The sequence below is a fragment of the Pollachius pollachius genome (genome assembly GCF_949987615.1).
Source record: "Pollachius pollachius genome assembly, chromosome: 5".
Lineage (NCBI taxonomy): Eukaryota > Metazoa > Chordata > Actinopteri > Gadiformes > Gadidae > Pollachius > Pollachius pollachius.
The window spans coordinates 2,283,313-2,296,479 of NC_136938.1; the positions used below are offsets into that span (position 1 = coordinate 2,283,313).

The following is a 13,167-nucleotide window of genomic DNA, read 5'->3' on the forward strand; positions in this document are numbered from 1 at the left end:
AGACACCCGCACCTCTTTCAGAGGGAGACCGGCCCCTGGTCTGAGACACCCGCACCTTGTTCAGAGGGAGACCGGCTCCTGTCCTGGAAGTGGACCGGGGGGAGGACAGCGGAGGCTGTAGGAGGGTTCAGACACTTGAGAACCGTTCTCTTCTGGAACCCTGGATGTTTCCTCCTGCTCTCTGTCCCGACCGTCTGCTGAGGAGCTGGTCATTTTTGGGACGACGGCAAGCAGGTCATGTGTATTTATTTCTTTATGCTGCGTGTTTTGTTAATTTGCACATTCCTCGTTGTGTTTGAAACCCACCCTCCATGCTGTGGAGGGCGGGTCACAGGTTATTAGTGCGGACTAATGACACCGTGGTCCACAGCTTCATGCAGATAGAACCTCCGCCACCCTGTCGTTGGCTGTTGTGGATGTTCAGGTCCGTCGGTGAACATTCGTCCGCCCCAGGAGCTCCCCTGTGCTCACAATTAAGTGTTTTTCTTATTTGACTAAATGCGTGAATAAAACAGTGCTTCTTTTAAAGCAAAGGTATAACTCTATCAGTGTTTAGGGGGATAAAAACACACCTTTATGGAAATGCTGCCTGGACGTGTACTCCGTCTTTTGTGATAATGAGACTCTGGGTGGATAATTGGGGCAGTGATAACTACTCTTGCTTATCGATTGTATTCAGCGCTGGTTGGACACATCAGTCCCATTCTCTTCCAGTGGACTGTACTGGCCAGCTTCAGTCCTCCATCAAGACCATCAGTGGATATGTTTCACTAAATGGATGTTCTATTTTTCATAATTGCAGATGATTTCCTTGGATCTCTGTGTTTCATTAGGAAACACAATAGAGGGAGCGGGGCGGGCAAAGACATGTTAATATTTCATCAGCCCTTCAAACGTTCGCTGGCCAACGGCGGGCAGTACAACAACATGAAGGACGTTCTTGAACAGAGCGTCTCCCGTCCACACAACAGGGATCCTCCACCTCGCTAAAGCTCTGCACTCCTCTGCCGTCCTGTCTGCAGGTCCTTCCAGCGGTCCCTTCCACCCCGAGCCCCACCCCCCCCCCCCCCCCACCAGAGAACACAGAGCAGGGGTGGGGAGCTTGGGGAGGGGGGGGGGGGGGGGAATGGGGGGCGTGTTAGATGCCATGTCACTTGTAATGCACAACATATCATCTATGAGAGCAGCACTGCACATGAGCTGGCCCACATTCCCATTAAGCATTTATGAATCATTTGGATTTTATTGTAAAATCCTCTGCGTTTGTCATCAAAATCCACCACCAATATCCCACGTACACAAATGCACATACCTACACACACACACTCACACACACACACACACACACATTCACAACTCATGGAGAACCCTCTTATTCTCAAATGGAACAAAATAATGCATTTGGGGAGGGATAAAATACAGCAGAATACATATCCCTCCATTTCATCTGGTGTGTAGAGAAGGTTACGATAGAGAGGTAGTCATGTTAGATAGTAGATAGATGAGAACTTTATTAATCCACCGGAAGGGAAATTCCTTGGTTACAACAGCTCAGTCCATGTTGTAGAGGTAGTCATGTTGTAGTCATGTTGTAGTGGTATCGCAACATGGTGGTGTTATCATGTTAATAACATAGATCCTTAACAAGATGACTCCCTTAATCCACACCCCGACCCACCTCCACCCCAGGAAAGAGCCATGAGGGGCACCTCCACCCACCTCCGTCCCAGGAAAGAGCCATGAGGGGCACCTCCACCCACCTCCACCCCAGGAGAGAGCCATGAGGGGCACCTCCATCCACTTCCACCCCAGGAGAGAGCCATGGGGGGCACCTCCACCCACCTCCACCCCAGGAGAGAGCCATGAGGGGCAATCCCCACCCACCTCCACCCCAGGAGAGAGCCATGAGGGGCACCTCCACCCACCTCCACCCCAGGAGAGAGCCATGAGGAGCACCTCCACCCACCTCCACCCCAGGAGAGAGCCATGAGGGGCACCTCCACCCACCTCCACCCCAGGAGAGAGCCATGAGGGGCACCTCCATCCACCTCCACCCCAGGAGAGAGCCATGGGGGGCACCTCCACCCACCTCCACCCCAGGAGAGAGCCATGAGGGGCAATCCCCATCCACCTCCACCCCAGGAGAGAGCCATGAGGGGCACCTCCACCCACCTCCACCCCAGGAGAGAGCCATGAGGGGCACCTCCACCCACCTCCACCCCAGGAGAGAGCCATGAGGGGCAATCCCCATCCACCTCCACCCCAGGAGAGAGCCATGGGGGGCACCCCCATCCACCTCCACCCCAGGAGAGAGCCATGGGGGGCACCTCCACCCACCTCCACCCCAGGAGAGAGCCATGAGGGGCACCTCCACCCACCTCCACCCCAGGAGAGAGCCATGAGGGGCACCTCCACCCACCTCCACCCCAGGAGAGAGCCATGGGGGGCACCTCCACCCACCTCCACCCCAGGAGAGAGCCATGAGGGGCAATCCCCATCCACCTCCACCCCAGGAGAGAGCCATGAGGGGCACCTCCACCCACCTCCACCCCAGGAGAGAGCCATGAGGGGCACCTCCACCCACCTCCACCCCAGGAGAGAGCCATGAGGGGCAATCCCCATCCACCTCCACCCCAGGAGAGAGCCATGGGGGGCACCCCCATCCACCTCCACCCCAGGAGAGAGCCATGGGGGGCACCTCCACCCACCTCCACCCCAGGAGAGAGCCATGGGGGGCACCTCCACCCACCTCCACCCCAGGAGAGAGCCATGAGGGGCACCTCCACCCACCTCCACCCCAGAAGAGAGCCATGAGGGGCACCTCCACCCACCTCCACCCCAGGAGAGAGCCATGGGGGGCACCCCCACCCTTCCCTCTGGTGAGAGTCAAACCTAGCACTGAGCTACAGTCCCCCCGACACACACACTCTCACTGGGGAGCGAGTTACGGTCCCCCACACACACATTCACTCACACCACAGACACACACATATTAACACACACAAACACCACACACACACACACTTTCACACCCTCACACATTCACTGGGGAGCTAGTGTGTGTGCTTTCATCCTCCCCAACACACACACACACACACACACACACACACACACACACACACACACACACTCAAACACACACACTCAAAAACTGAAATACACACACACACACACACACACTCCTTCACGCCCCCCCCCCCCCCCCCCCCCCCCCACGCAGGGCCAATTAGCAGGTCTCCGGTAATGATAATGTTTTGATCTGAATAATCAGAAGCTCATTTAACGCTTAAGAGCCGCCGAGGCGGCCGCGTGTTCACGGCTCGGGCCGGGGGCCAGACCCCCGCGCCACCACGCAGCCTAACTCCCCCCCCGCGCGTGTCACGAGGCAGTATAACCCCCCCCCCCCCACTCGCTCCTCACTGCTCCTCCCTGCTACTCCCTGTTCTCAGCCCGGTGTCAAATCCAATATTTTACGTTCAGGAATTCTTCAGGCATCATTGAAGGCGTGTTGATTTGCATGTGATTTCAAGCGCTTCAGAATTAAACCTCATCCAAATGAGGCTGAATCCTCTGACTGAACCCGTTGAGCTGTGGAAGACTGAGAGTTGTGTCCTGTGAGGTCAAACTCTTCCTCTTCTCCTCGTATTCCATCAACTCATCAATTCAAAATGGAGGCAAGGTGCCCGATTATTTAGACCAGTGGTATTCACTATTTTTTTCAGGAGAGCCGCACTGACAGGACGACGTCAACAGGAGAGCCATTTTTACCGCAAAGTATCAAAAGCTATAAATCCAGTCATAAATAAGTATGCCTGCTTAATAATATGTCCTCCCTGAAGCAGTGTTTCCCACAGAATTTTGTGAAACTGTGGAGGGAACCCGGTCCTTAGCGGGGTCTGGCGGCATGCTCCCCCGGAAGAAAATTTGGTACCTTTTAACCTGGAATGCATCAATCTGGTGCACAAATTTAGACTTGTGTGACTGTGTGCTATTTTCTGGAATAATGTGGAGACACTGGGTCAGTGGCGTCACTAGGCAGTTTCATCCGGGGCTAAAGCCCCGGATATTATTGAATTAGCCCCGAATCTTTTATTTTTTGAAAAAAACAAACAATTGTTTGCTTTACACTAGAAACAAACATGGGGATTCCAGGGGCATCTCAAAGTAGCAGTCCTTCAAGATAGTCCTTCTGGCAAGAGAATTAGAGAATAGAGAATTAAAAACATTACCAGACTGTTTACCACCTCAAGTGAATAAACCTATCCTATATCCAGTCATATATATATATATATATATATATATGTAAGGTCTGTCTCACTTGTATTCAATTTACTCTGAAATAACTTGAATGGAACTTTAGATGTCGGGGGATAAGCAGAACAGCAGTCAGGAAGCTTTTTAAAGCTATAATAAACTGCGTATTTTGTAAATTTATGTAAAGCATTATGAAAAGATTTGCATGCGCAATTCAGCATTTTTTTTTTTTGCCATTTTTCCTTTATATCTGGGCTAAGCCCCGAATATTTCAGAAACCTAGAAACGCCCCTGCACTGGGTCACATAACATGGAAGCTATATGACCATCGATTGCTTCACCTGGGCAGCATCTGTCCAGAGCCACGCCCACTCTAACCAGAGAGAGAGAGAGGCAGGGGAGAGTGAGGGAGGGAGAGGGAAAGACAGAGAGAGAGAGAGAGAGAGAGAGAGAGAGAGAGAGAGAGAGAGAGAGAGAGAGAGAGAGAGAGAGAGAGAAAGGGCAGGGGAAATGAGGACAAAGCAAACCCATTTCTAGAGGTTGCAGGCGACAACAAAGAAGATAATGGAGACGACAAAGAGAGAGAGAGAGAGAAAGAGATAGAAGAGGGAAAACCCTTTATAGCTTTTCCAATGCCCCCTGAAACACCCACCCACACCCACACACACAGACGCGCACACACACACAGAAACACTTGGGCTACCATGCCAATACCCGGCCGATGCTCGCTCACTAGGGCAGGCTGACCACGTGTGGCGAGCATTAAGGGCGGAGTCATTAAGGGGCCGTTCTCGTTGGTTCCAGAGGGTAGAGCAGGGACACGAGGCGGCCCCTGGGAGCCCCCCTCATGAACACACACCTAATGACGGGGGGGGCTGAGGGCTGGAGGTTGGAGGCTGGGGGCTAGGGGCTTGGGGCTGGGGGCTGGGGGCTGGAGGCTGGGGGATTGGGGCTGAAGGCTGGAGGCTGGAGGCTAGAGGCTATAGGCTGGGGGCGGGAGGCTGGAGGTTGGAGGCTAGAGGCTATATGCTGGGGGCGGGAGGCTGGAGGCTGGAGGCTAGAGGCTATAGGCTGGGGGCGGGAGGCTGGAGGTTGGAGGCTAGAGGCTATAGGCTGGGGGCGGGAGGCTGGAGGTTGGAGGCTAGAGGCTATAGGCTGGGGGCGGGAGGCTGGAGGCTGGAGGCTAGAGGCTATAGGCTGGGGGCGGGAGGCTGGAGGTTGGAGGCTAGAGGCTATAGGCTGGGGGCGGGAGGCTGGAGGTTGGAGGCTAGAGGCTATAGGCTGGGGGCGGGAGGCTGGAGGTTGGAGGCTAGAGGCTATAGGCTGGGGGCGGGAGGCTGGAGGTTGGAGGCTAGAGAATGGAGGCTGGGGGCTGGAGGCTGGAAGCTATAGGCTGGGGGCTGGAGGCTGGAGGCTGGAGGCTGGAGGCTGGGGGCTGGAGGCTGGAGGCTAGAGGCTATAGGCTGGGGGCTGGAGGCTGGAGGCTGGAGGCTGGAGGCTGGGGGCTGGAGGCTGGGGGCTGGGGGGCTGTCGTCTCACTCTCTATTATTAACACGGGGTCTGGCTCTCTGAGAGGGCTGGGATGGCCGGTTTAGAGAGCAGAGGGGGGGTGGGGTCGGACACTGAGCGGAGCAGACAGCCCCGCTCCCGGCACAAGGCAAAGGTCAGGGCGGGGGAAATAGAAACAAAAGGTTTGGATGGGAGACGGCTCGAATTCAGAATAAAGAAAGAGAATAATCAAAAGCAAATGAAGACTCACTGAGCGAGGCTGAGCCCTTCTATTCATCTACATTTTCAAAGAGAAATACCTTGTGCTTTATGTGAATGAAAGAAATTGTTCTGCAGTAATTATGTATGAATACACCCTTGAAACACATCATCGACCTCCCAGTGTGCGTATTGATATGCTCCGTGTTTCCCAGGCTGTTTACAGGCTGTAAACAGTTTGCAGGCTGCTGCACTGCTGCTGAAATGCACTCAGCTTCTATCCTTTCTGTGTCATTTCAGACCATAACCCTTCAGTGATTTGTGTTACTGTAAGCAAATGCACGTACACACACACACACACACTCATGCACGCACTCACAATCACACAAACACACAGAAACGCACACACAGACATACACACGCACCATGAGGCCCAGCTACTTAATGGGAAGCAGGACAGCACTGACAACACACGGCCAGAGACAACTGTCAAAACCTTTGAGGGAAACACTGATGTGATGCCACAGCTCCATCAGAGCCCTGCTGCACCTCTGTTTACCACCAACACACACCAGGACACACTGACACACACCAGGACACACTGACACATACAAGGACACACTGACACACAGCAGGACACACTGACACATACCAGGACACATTGACACACACCAGGACACACTGAGACACACCAGGATACACTGAGACCCACCAGAACACACTGAGACACACCAGGACACACTGAGACACACCAGGACACACTGACACACACCAGGACCCACTGACACACACCAGGACACACTGACACACACCAGGACCCATTGACACACACCAGGACACACTGACACACACCAGGAACCACTGAGACACACACCAAGACAAACTACAGTGTTGTCCTCCACACACCAGGATACACTGAGGCTACAGAGAGAGAGAGGCTGGAGGGGAGAATGAAGCTCGATGGTGATGGACGAAGAGAGAGACAGAGACAGAAAGAGAAAGAAAGAGAGGAAAAGAGGAGGACACAGAGAGAAAGAGGGAGAGAGACAGAGAAAGAGAGGCTGGGCCCTTCATGGAGCAGAGTGGTTGTGGTCTGGGGCTGTTATCTTTAAAAGCCCTTGTGCCATCGGTGATGTACTATAGACATGAAAAGGTGAGCCAGGAACCGACCACAGGGAGTGGGGAGAGAGAGGGAGGCAGAGAGAGGGACAGAGAGGGGGAGAGGGAGAGGGAGAGGGAGAGGGAGAGGGAGAGGGAGAGGCAGAGCGAGAGAGGGAGAGGGAGGGAAAGAGAGGGGGAGAGAGGAAGGCAGAGAGAGAGGCAGAGAGAGGAAGAGAGAGGGAGGGACAGAGAAGACAATGTGGAATACATGTTTTATTTAATCAAACTTTTAATCCCACTATCCCGCTAGCAGAGAACCTTCCTGGGCCTGATGTGCAGAGGAGCTCAGGTCAGACTGGAGACGAGGCCGTGAGACAAGGGAATATTTGGAAGGTCTCCACAACAACACAGCCTCCACCAAGAGCCTCGCCCAGTGGGAGCCAACTAAAGGATTTCCCCTGCTACCAAGCGCTGGTACCCTTTAGCTCCCAAACACACACTCACACTCTCACACAAACACACATACACTAAGTCAACACAACCTGAATGTGGTTTAGTTTGGGCTACATTTCAAGCCGTATTATTCCCAAGACGCCATTTATAACTTCCATCTCACCGCGGCGATCAATCACTGACGGTAATTTGTCTAATAACCTCATTAACACTCAGGTACTGTCCATCAATCACCACAGAACCCCAAACAGAGGGCCCACTACGGTCTTCAGAGGAACCCCCCCCTCCTATTCCTCTCCAGAGAGGAGGAGGAGGTGCAGGAAACAGCCTCAACGCTCCTCCTCCTCCTCCTCTCCAGAGAGGAGGTGGAGGAGGAGCGAGGACAAGCCTCAAAGCTCCACCACCTCCTCCACCTGTGAGGGTGTCTGTGTGAGTGTGTGTGTGTGTGTGTGTGTGTGTGTGTGTGTGTGTGTGTGTGTGTGTGTGTGTGTGTGTGTGTGTGTGTGTGTGTGTGTGTGTGTGTGTGTGTGCGTGTGTGTGTTTAAACAACACAGCCTCCTAGCAGCACACCCTGTTGCCGGTAGCCGAAGCACACGTTAACAATGTCACCCTGGAGGGGGGCTTACAGGGCAGGGTCCCCTTAATCACCACACACACAGCCACTCACAGACACACAGACACACACTCACAGACACACAATCAACCACACACACACTCAACCACACACACACACACACAACCTCACACACACTCAACCACACAGACTCGCAGACAAACGCATACATGAGATCAAAAGAGCCAGGAATACAACTATGTGTCAGAGGGTGAGCAAGAGAGAGAGAGAGAGAGAGAGAGAGGGAGAAAGAGGGAGTAAGGGAGAGAGAGAGAGAGGGAGAGCAAGAGTCAGGTTGAGAGAGAGGGAGAGGGAGATAGAGAGGGAGAGAGAGAGGGAGGAGGGTAGTGCATGGCACTGGAGCGGTAGTAAACGACATCAGTATTTATAGACTGCATGTCTCTGTCGAGGAGGAGAGAGAACCAGAGCCCGGAACGCGCTGAACGCAGATAAGACTTCATACTGCGGTCCCGTAGTGGCCGTCGTGTGTTAACAGGCGCCGCCGCCCCCCACCGCCCCTCTCCGTCCTCACTGCCCACACACACACTTTATGGTCGTTAATGGTCGCCTAATTGATTTTAGAGGGGTTCACATGTAAGAGTTGCTTATAACTGTTTTGACCTCAGATCCAAACTAAATTTAGTTTTATCACATTGATTTGTGAAACAGTACACCAGTACACCAGTACATTTGGGTTTGGAAAATAAAAGCCGAAGGTACAGATTGCAGAGGAGTTTTTACACGTTTGAGATATGGATTATGCAACCGATGCTGTTGGTTCTGGGATTCTAATGAAACAGAGGCACAGGCAGTAATACTGGAGAATATCGCCCCTGCATCTGGCAGCTTGGCGGCCCTGCTAACACTTCCTCCACCCTCACACCGAGTCCTCCTCTGGCCCGGCGTGCAGCTGCTCTAAATGTTTCCCTTCCATCCCGCTCGCACACATGATACATCCATTCCTATCTGCAGAATATATAATCAAAGCTGTCTTTTCCCCTCCTGTGTTGCTGTCAGTCCCTACAATCTTATGGTTTATTCTGAATTGATGAATATTAATGAGTGGATTATCCATTCTCTTTGTTCGGAAAACACACACACATAATACTGTAGGACATAAAAGTTTTGGATAAAAAGATGAGATCTTTCTATGGATTTCCACTTCAAGGCTGTCGAGCCGTTCCATCAGCATCACTTGGAGAGAACAACACGGCTAAGCGATAGCCGGGTGGAGAGGGAGCTGTGTCACAAGGCTTTGATATTCTCCAGTGCACCTCCAACCCAGCCCGCTATCAGCTCTGTCTTCAAAGCCAACATCCTGCGTTTCCACGACAAATTGTGTGCCGTGTTCGTTTTGTAATGTTATTTCTGTTTGGTTGTTGTTGTTTTGATCCAGCGAATCTGTTTCTTATTCACCATCCGATGATGGAGAGGAGGGGAGCGGCGAGGAACAAAGATCCTCCTGGCAGCGATAAACCACTCAGAGTTCCGGGGCTTACTGAAATAAACATTGTGTTATGACAGCACCACCATAGCGTACATGTGACTCATGCAGGTATGCACCTGTGTGCATGTACACAATCTATGTATAGCTAAAGGCACAATATCGAGCTTTGTCTCTGAAAGCAGGTATCTCAGCAGCATAAACACCAAGAGTCCGACGGCCTGCCTGTTAGACCAACACCCCTCAGGGGTTCCCCATCCCCCGGCCCCCCACCCGGTCCTCACGGCTCCGTCGTGACGGCTGCACAGACCCCCGCTCACTCTCCCGGCCTCAGTCCCTAATCCTCCGATCCGTTCCAACGCAGCGTGTCGTTTTCTGAGGCTACAGCGGAGCGACAGGCTTTCACAGCTGTCTCTCTGGCTCTGCTCTAACAGGTACGCCCGCTCCTCCACCCTCCCCCCGCCCTCCCACGCCCTCACCCCGCCCTCCCCCTCCCTGCTGCCTCCCTCCCGTGTCGGCGTGGATGGAGGGGGTGAGAGCAGGGGGAGGGGAGATTTAAGGGTGGGGGTGAGGGTGGGGGTGAGGGCAGGGGTGAAGGCAGAGGTGAGGGTGGGGGTGGGGGGCAAGCTGCTGTCCCAGGTTATGGCCACACCTCTCACTCAGATACCACAATCACCTCCACCCACACCACCACCATCCACACCATCACCATCACCACCACTAACACCACCACCTCCGACATCACCATCCCCACCACCAACACTACCCCCACAAGAACCACAACCACCATCACACCCATCATTACAACCATCATTACCACCACCACCACCACCTCCACCACCACAACCACCCTCACCACCACCCTTACCACCACCACCACCATCACCACCATCAACACCACCACCACCACAGCCTCCGACATAACCATCCCCACCACCAACACTACCCCCACAAGAACTCCCACCAACCTCACCCCATCATTACAACCATCATTACCACCACCACCACCATCTCCAAAACCATACACCACCACCCCCATAACCAGCAGCACCACCACCTCCACCACCTACACCACAACCGTCACAAACAGCACTACCTACACCCCCACACCATCATCAGCACCACCTACACCACCACCACCATCAGCACAACCATCACCACCATCACCACCTTCATTACTACCACCACCACCCCCTTGTCACCCCCACAGCCCCAGTGCCTTGTATGCTAACAGACTTTTAGAGACAGAAACACGGTCTGTGTCTGGCTCCCATGTCTTCCTCTGCGCCCACCATCCATGACATGTCCTGTTTCTCTCCCTGTAATCTGTAGCCTCGCTCTCTCTGCCTCTCTATTTCCCTCTCTCCCTCTCTCTATGTATCCTCTGTCTCCCCCTCTCTCTCTCTCTGCCTCTCTATTTCCCTCTCTCTCCCTCTCTCTCTATGTATCCTCTGTCTCCCTCTCTCTCTCCCTCTCCCTCTATATATACTCTCTCTTTCTCTCTCTCTCTCCGTCTTCCTCTATATAGCCTCTGTCTCTCCCTCCCTCCCTCTCTCTGCTCTCTCCCTCTCTGATGTCTGGTGTGAGAGAGGTGGTGCAGAGATAAGACAGGAGAGGCATGTATAATTAAACTACACGGTATTGAGCTATAAAAGCCATAGAATGGAATGGCTCCAGCGACGGCCTGGGGATCCTAGATAATCGGCCCACCGACGCCATCGCACTTCCCTCCCACCTCAAGGAGACAGGGAGAGGGAAGAGACGGGAATCACACTCTCACAGCCGGAGATCTGCCAGGCACGTTTCAATCAAACCACCCCCTCGCACACACTCACTCATTCATTCATTTTTTAATTAAGTGAGGAAGGGGAAGAGAGAAGGAGAGACAAAGAGAAAGAGAGCGATAAAGAGAGAGACTCCAATGAACACTGGGCCATCTCGTCCAACGTGGCGTTATCTCTCCTTGGCCAGCCTCCGTCCGGAGCACTTAACCTTGCGGTGGTCGCGACCCTTCCTCTCAGCGCCTCTTCCAAACCCTCGGTGTCCAACACACACGCGGCGCTGCGACCAGATGAGCATCTCTCCCCTCCCTGTGACTCATGGCACTCCAGTCAATCGTGTTGCAATAAGCAATTACTCTGCCCTGGAGAAGAGCGGCCTGCCACAGAATACCAACTACAGACCGTCACCTCTCTGCTTTGGGAAACGGAGGCCTGAGGGGACACCAGCACACGCGAATGCACACCGTGAACGCACACCGTGAACGCACGCTACGGACGCACACAGCGAACGCACTACGCAATCGCACACCGCTAACAACCACAGCGAACACACACAGCCAACGTACACAGCAAACGCACACAGTGAACGTAAACGGCAATCACACACAGCAGCGGGCCGTCTGGCGGTCTGACAGGAAGCCGCCGTGGCAGCCACGGAGAATGTCTAATTGACTTAAAATATTAATGCATCGCTTAACGGTGTTGTTGGGTTCATACAGTGTTTGGAAAACACAGGATAGGAATCCCAGGAGGCAGCGGGAGTATAACGGATGGACCCGTTGATAGGGGCGGGGGGAGAGAGAGGTTGTCCTCGGGGGATTCAAACCCCTGTTCACCAACACAGGCTTATTGGGTTGTTGTTGTTGTTTAACATAAACATGAGAGTCCCGGGCTAGGGGGAGGAGGGTACTGTGGCGATTCAGGAAAGGACGGTGATAACATACGCAGAGAATTTCCTGCTCTCTGAAACCATGAGGTCATCTGATCCCTGTCTGTACCCCGCTGTCTGTACCCCACTGTCTGTACCCCGCTGTCTGTACCCCACTGTGTGTACCCCGCTGTCTGTACTGTCTGTACCCCAATACACCCACCCACAAACACACAAATACACATACAGACACACACACACACACACACCCCAACCACAGCGGGAGGTGGATAGAGCCAGCGTGTTCATACGGCTGACTTAATGTTTCCACACGATAAGCTTAGTATAAGGCTGAGGATCGCGGCACTCACCCTGCCAACCAGGATGGGATCGGGTCCAGAGAATTCCTCCAGCACAAACATTTGGTTCCACACCCATCCTCTCTTGGCCCGGCTCAGTAATACTCGTCCGTCGCCAAGACGGCCGGGCATCGCGTGGCTCCCAGTGGTCCGCACGCCTCCGGACGTCCCCGCCACGCCGGGCGCCATCGGGGGAAAACAAGTAATCCACAGCAGTAGTACGGGCGTCCACATGGCCAGCGGCCGCCGCGACCAGCGCCACAACTCACCCACCATCTTCTGCAGAGCGCTGCTTCTTCTGATGGGCAGATAGTTGGTTGTCTCTCTCTCTCTCTCTCTCTCTCTTTCTCCCTCTCTCGCCCTCTCTCTCTCCCTCTCTCTCTCTCTCTCTCACTCTCTCTCTCTTTCTCCCTCTCTCTCCCTCTCTCCCTCTCTCTCTCTCTTTCTCTCTCCCTCTCTCGCTCTCTCTCTCTCTCCCCGTCCCTGGTGTCTCTCTCTCTGCAGACGGACAGCTCTCTCTCAGAGAACCAGGGGGTTCCTGTTGTCCTGGTTCTGCTCAGCGCTCACGTTGCCGTGAAGGTCACTGG

General features: G+C 53.7%; 1 protein-coding gene across 1 annotated transcript in view; it reads right to left on the reverse strand.

The window, feature by feature from the left end:
- cdh8 (cadherin 8) overlaps positions 1-12,769 on the reverse strand; it is a gene marked incomplete at both ends in the record, with an annotated part of 79,829 nt that extends 67,060 nt beyond the window's left edge. Inside the window, one exon of the mRNA XM_079736448.1 lies at positions 12,593-12,769. Within this exon, the coding sequence (XP_079592574.1) occupies positions 12,593-12,769 (177 nt within the window). The remainder of the gene's footprint in view (positions 1-12,592) is intronic.
- Positions 12,770-13,167: the final 398 nt, after the last annotated feature.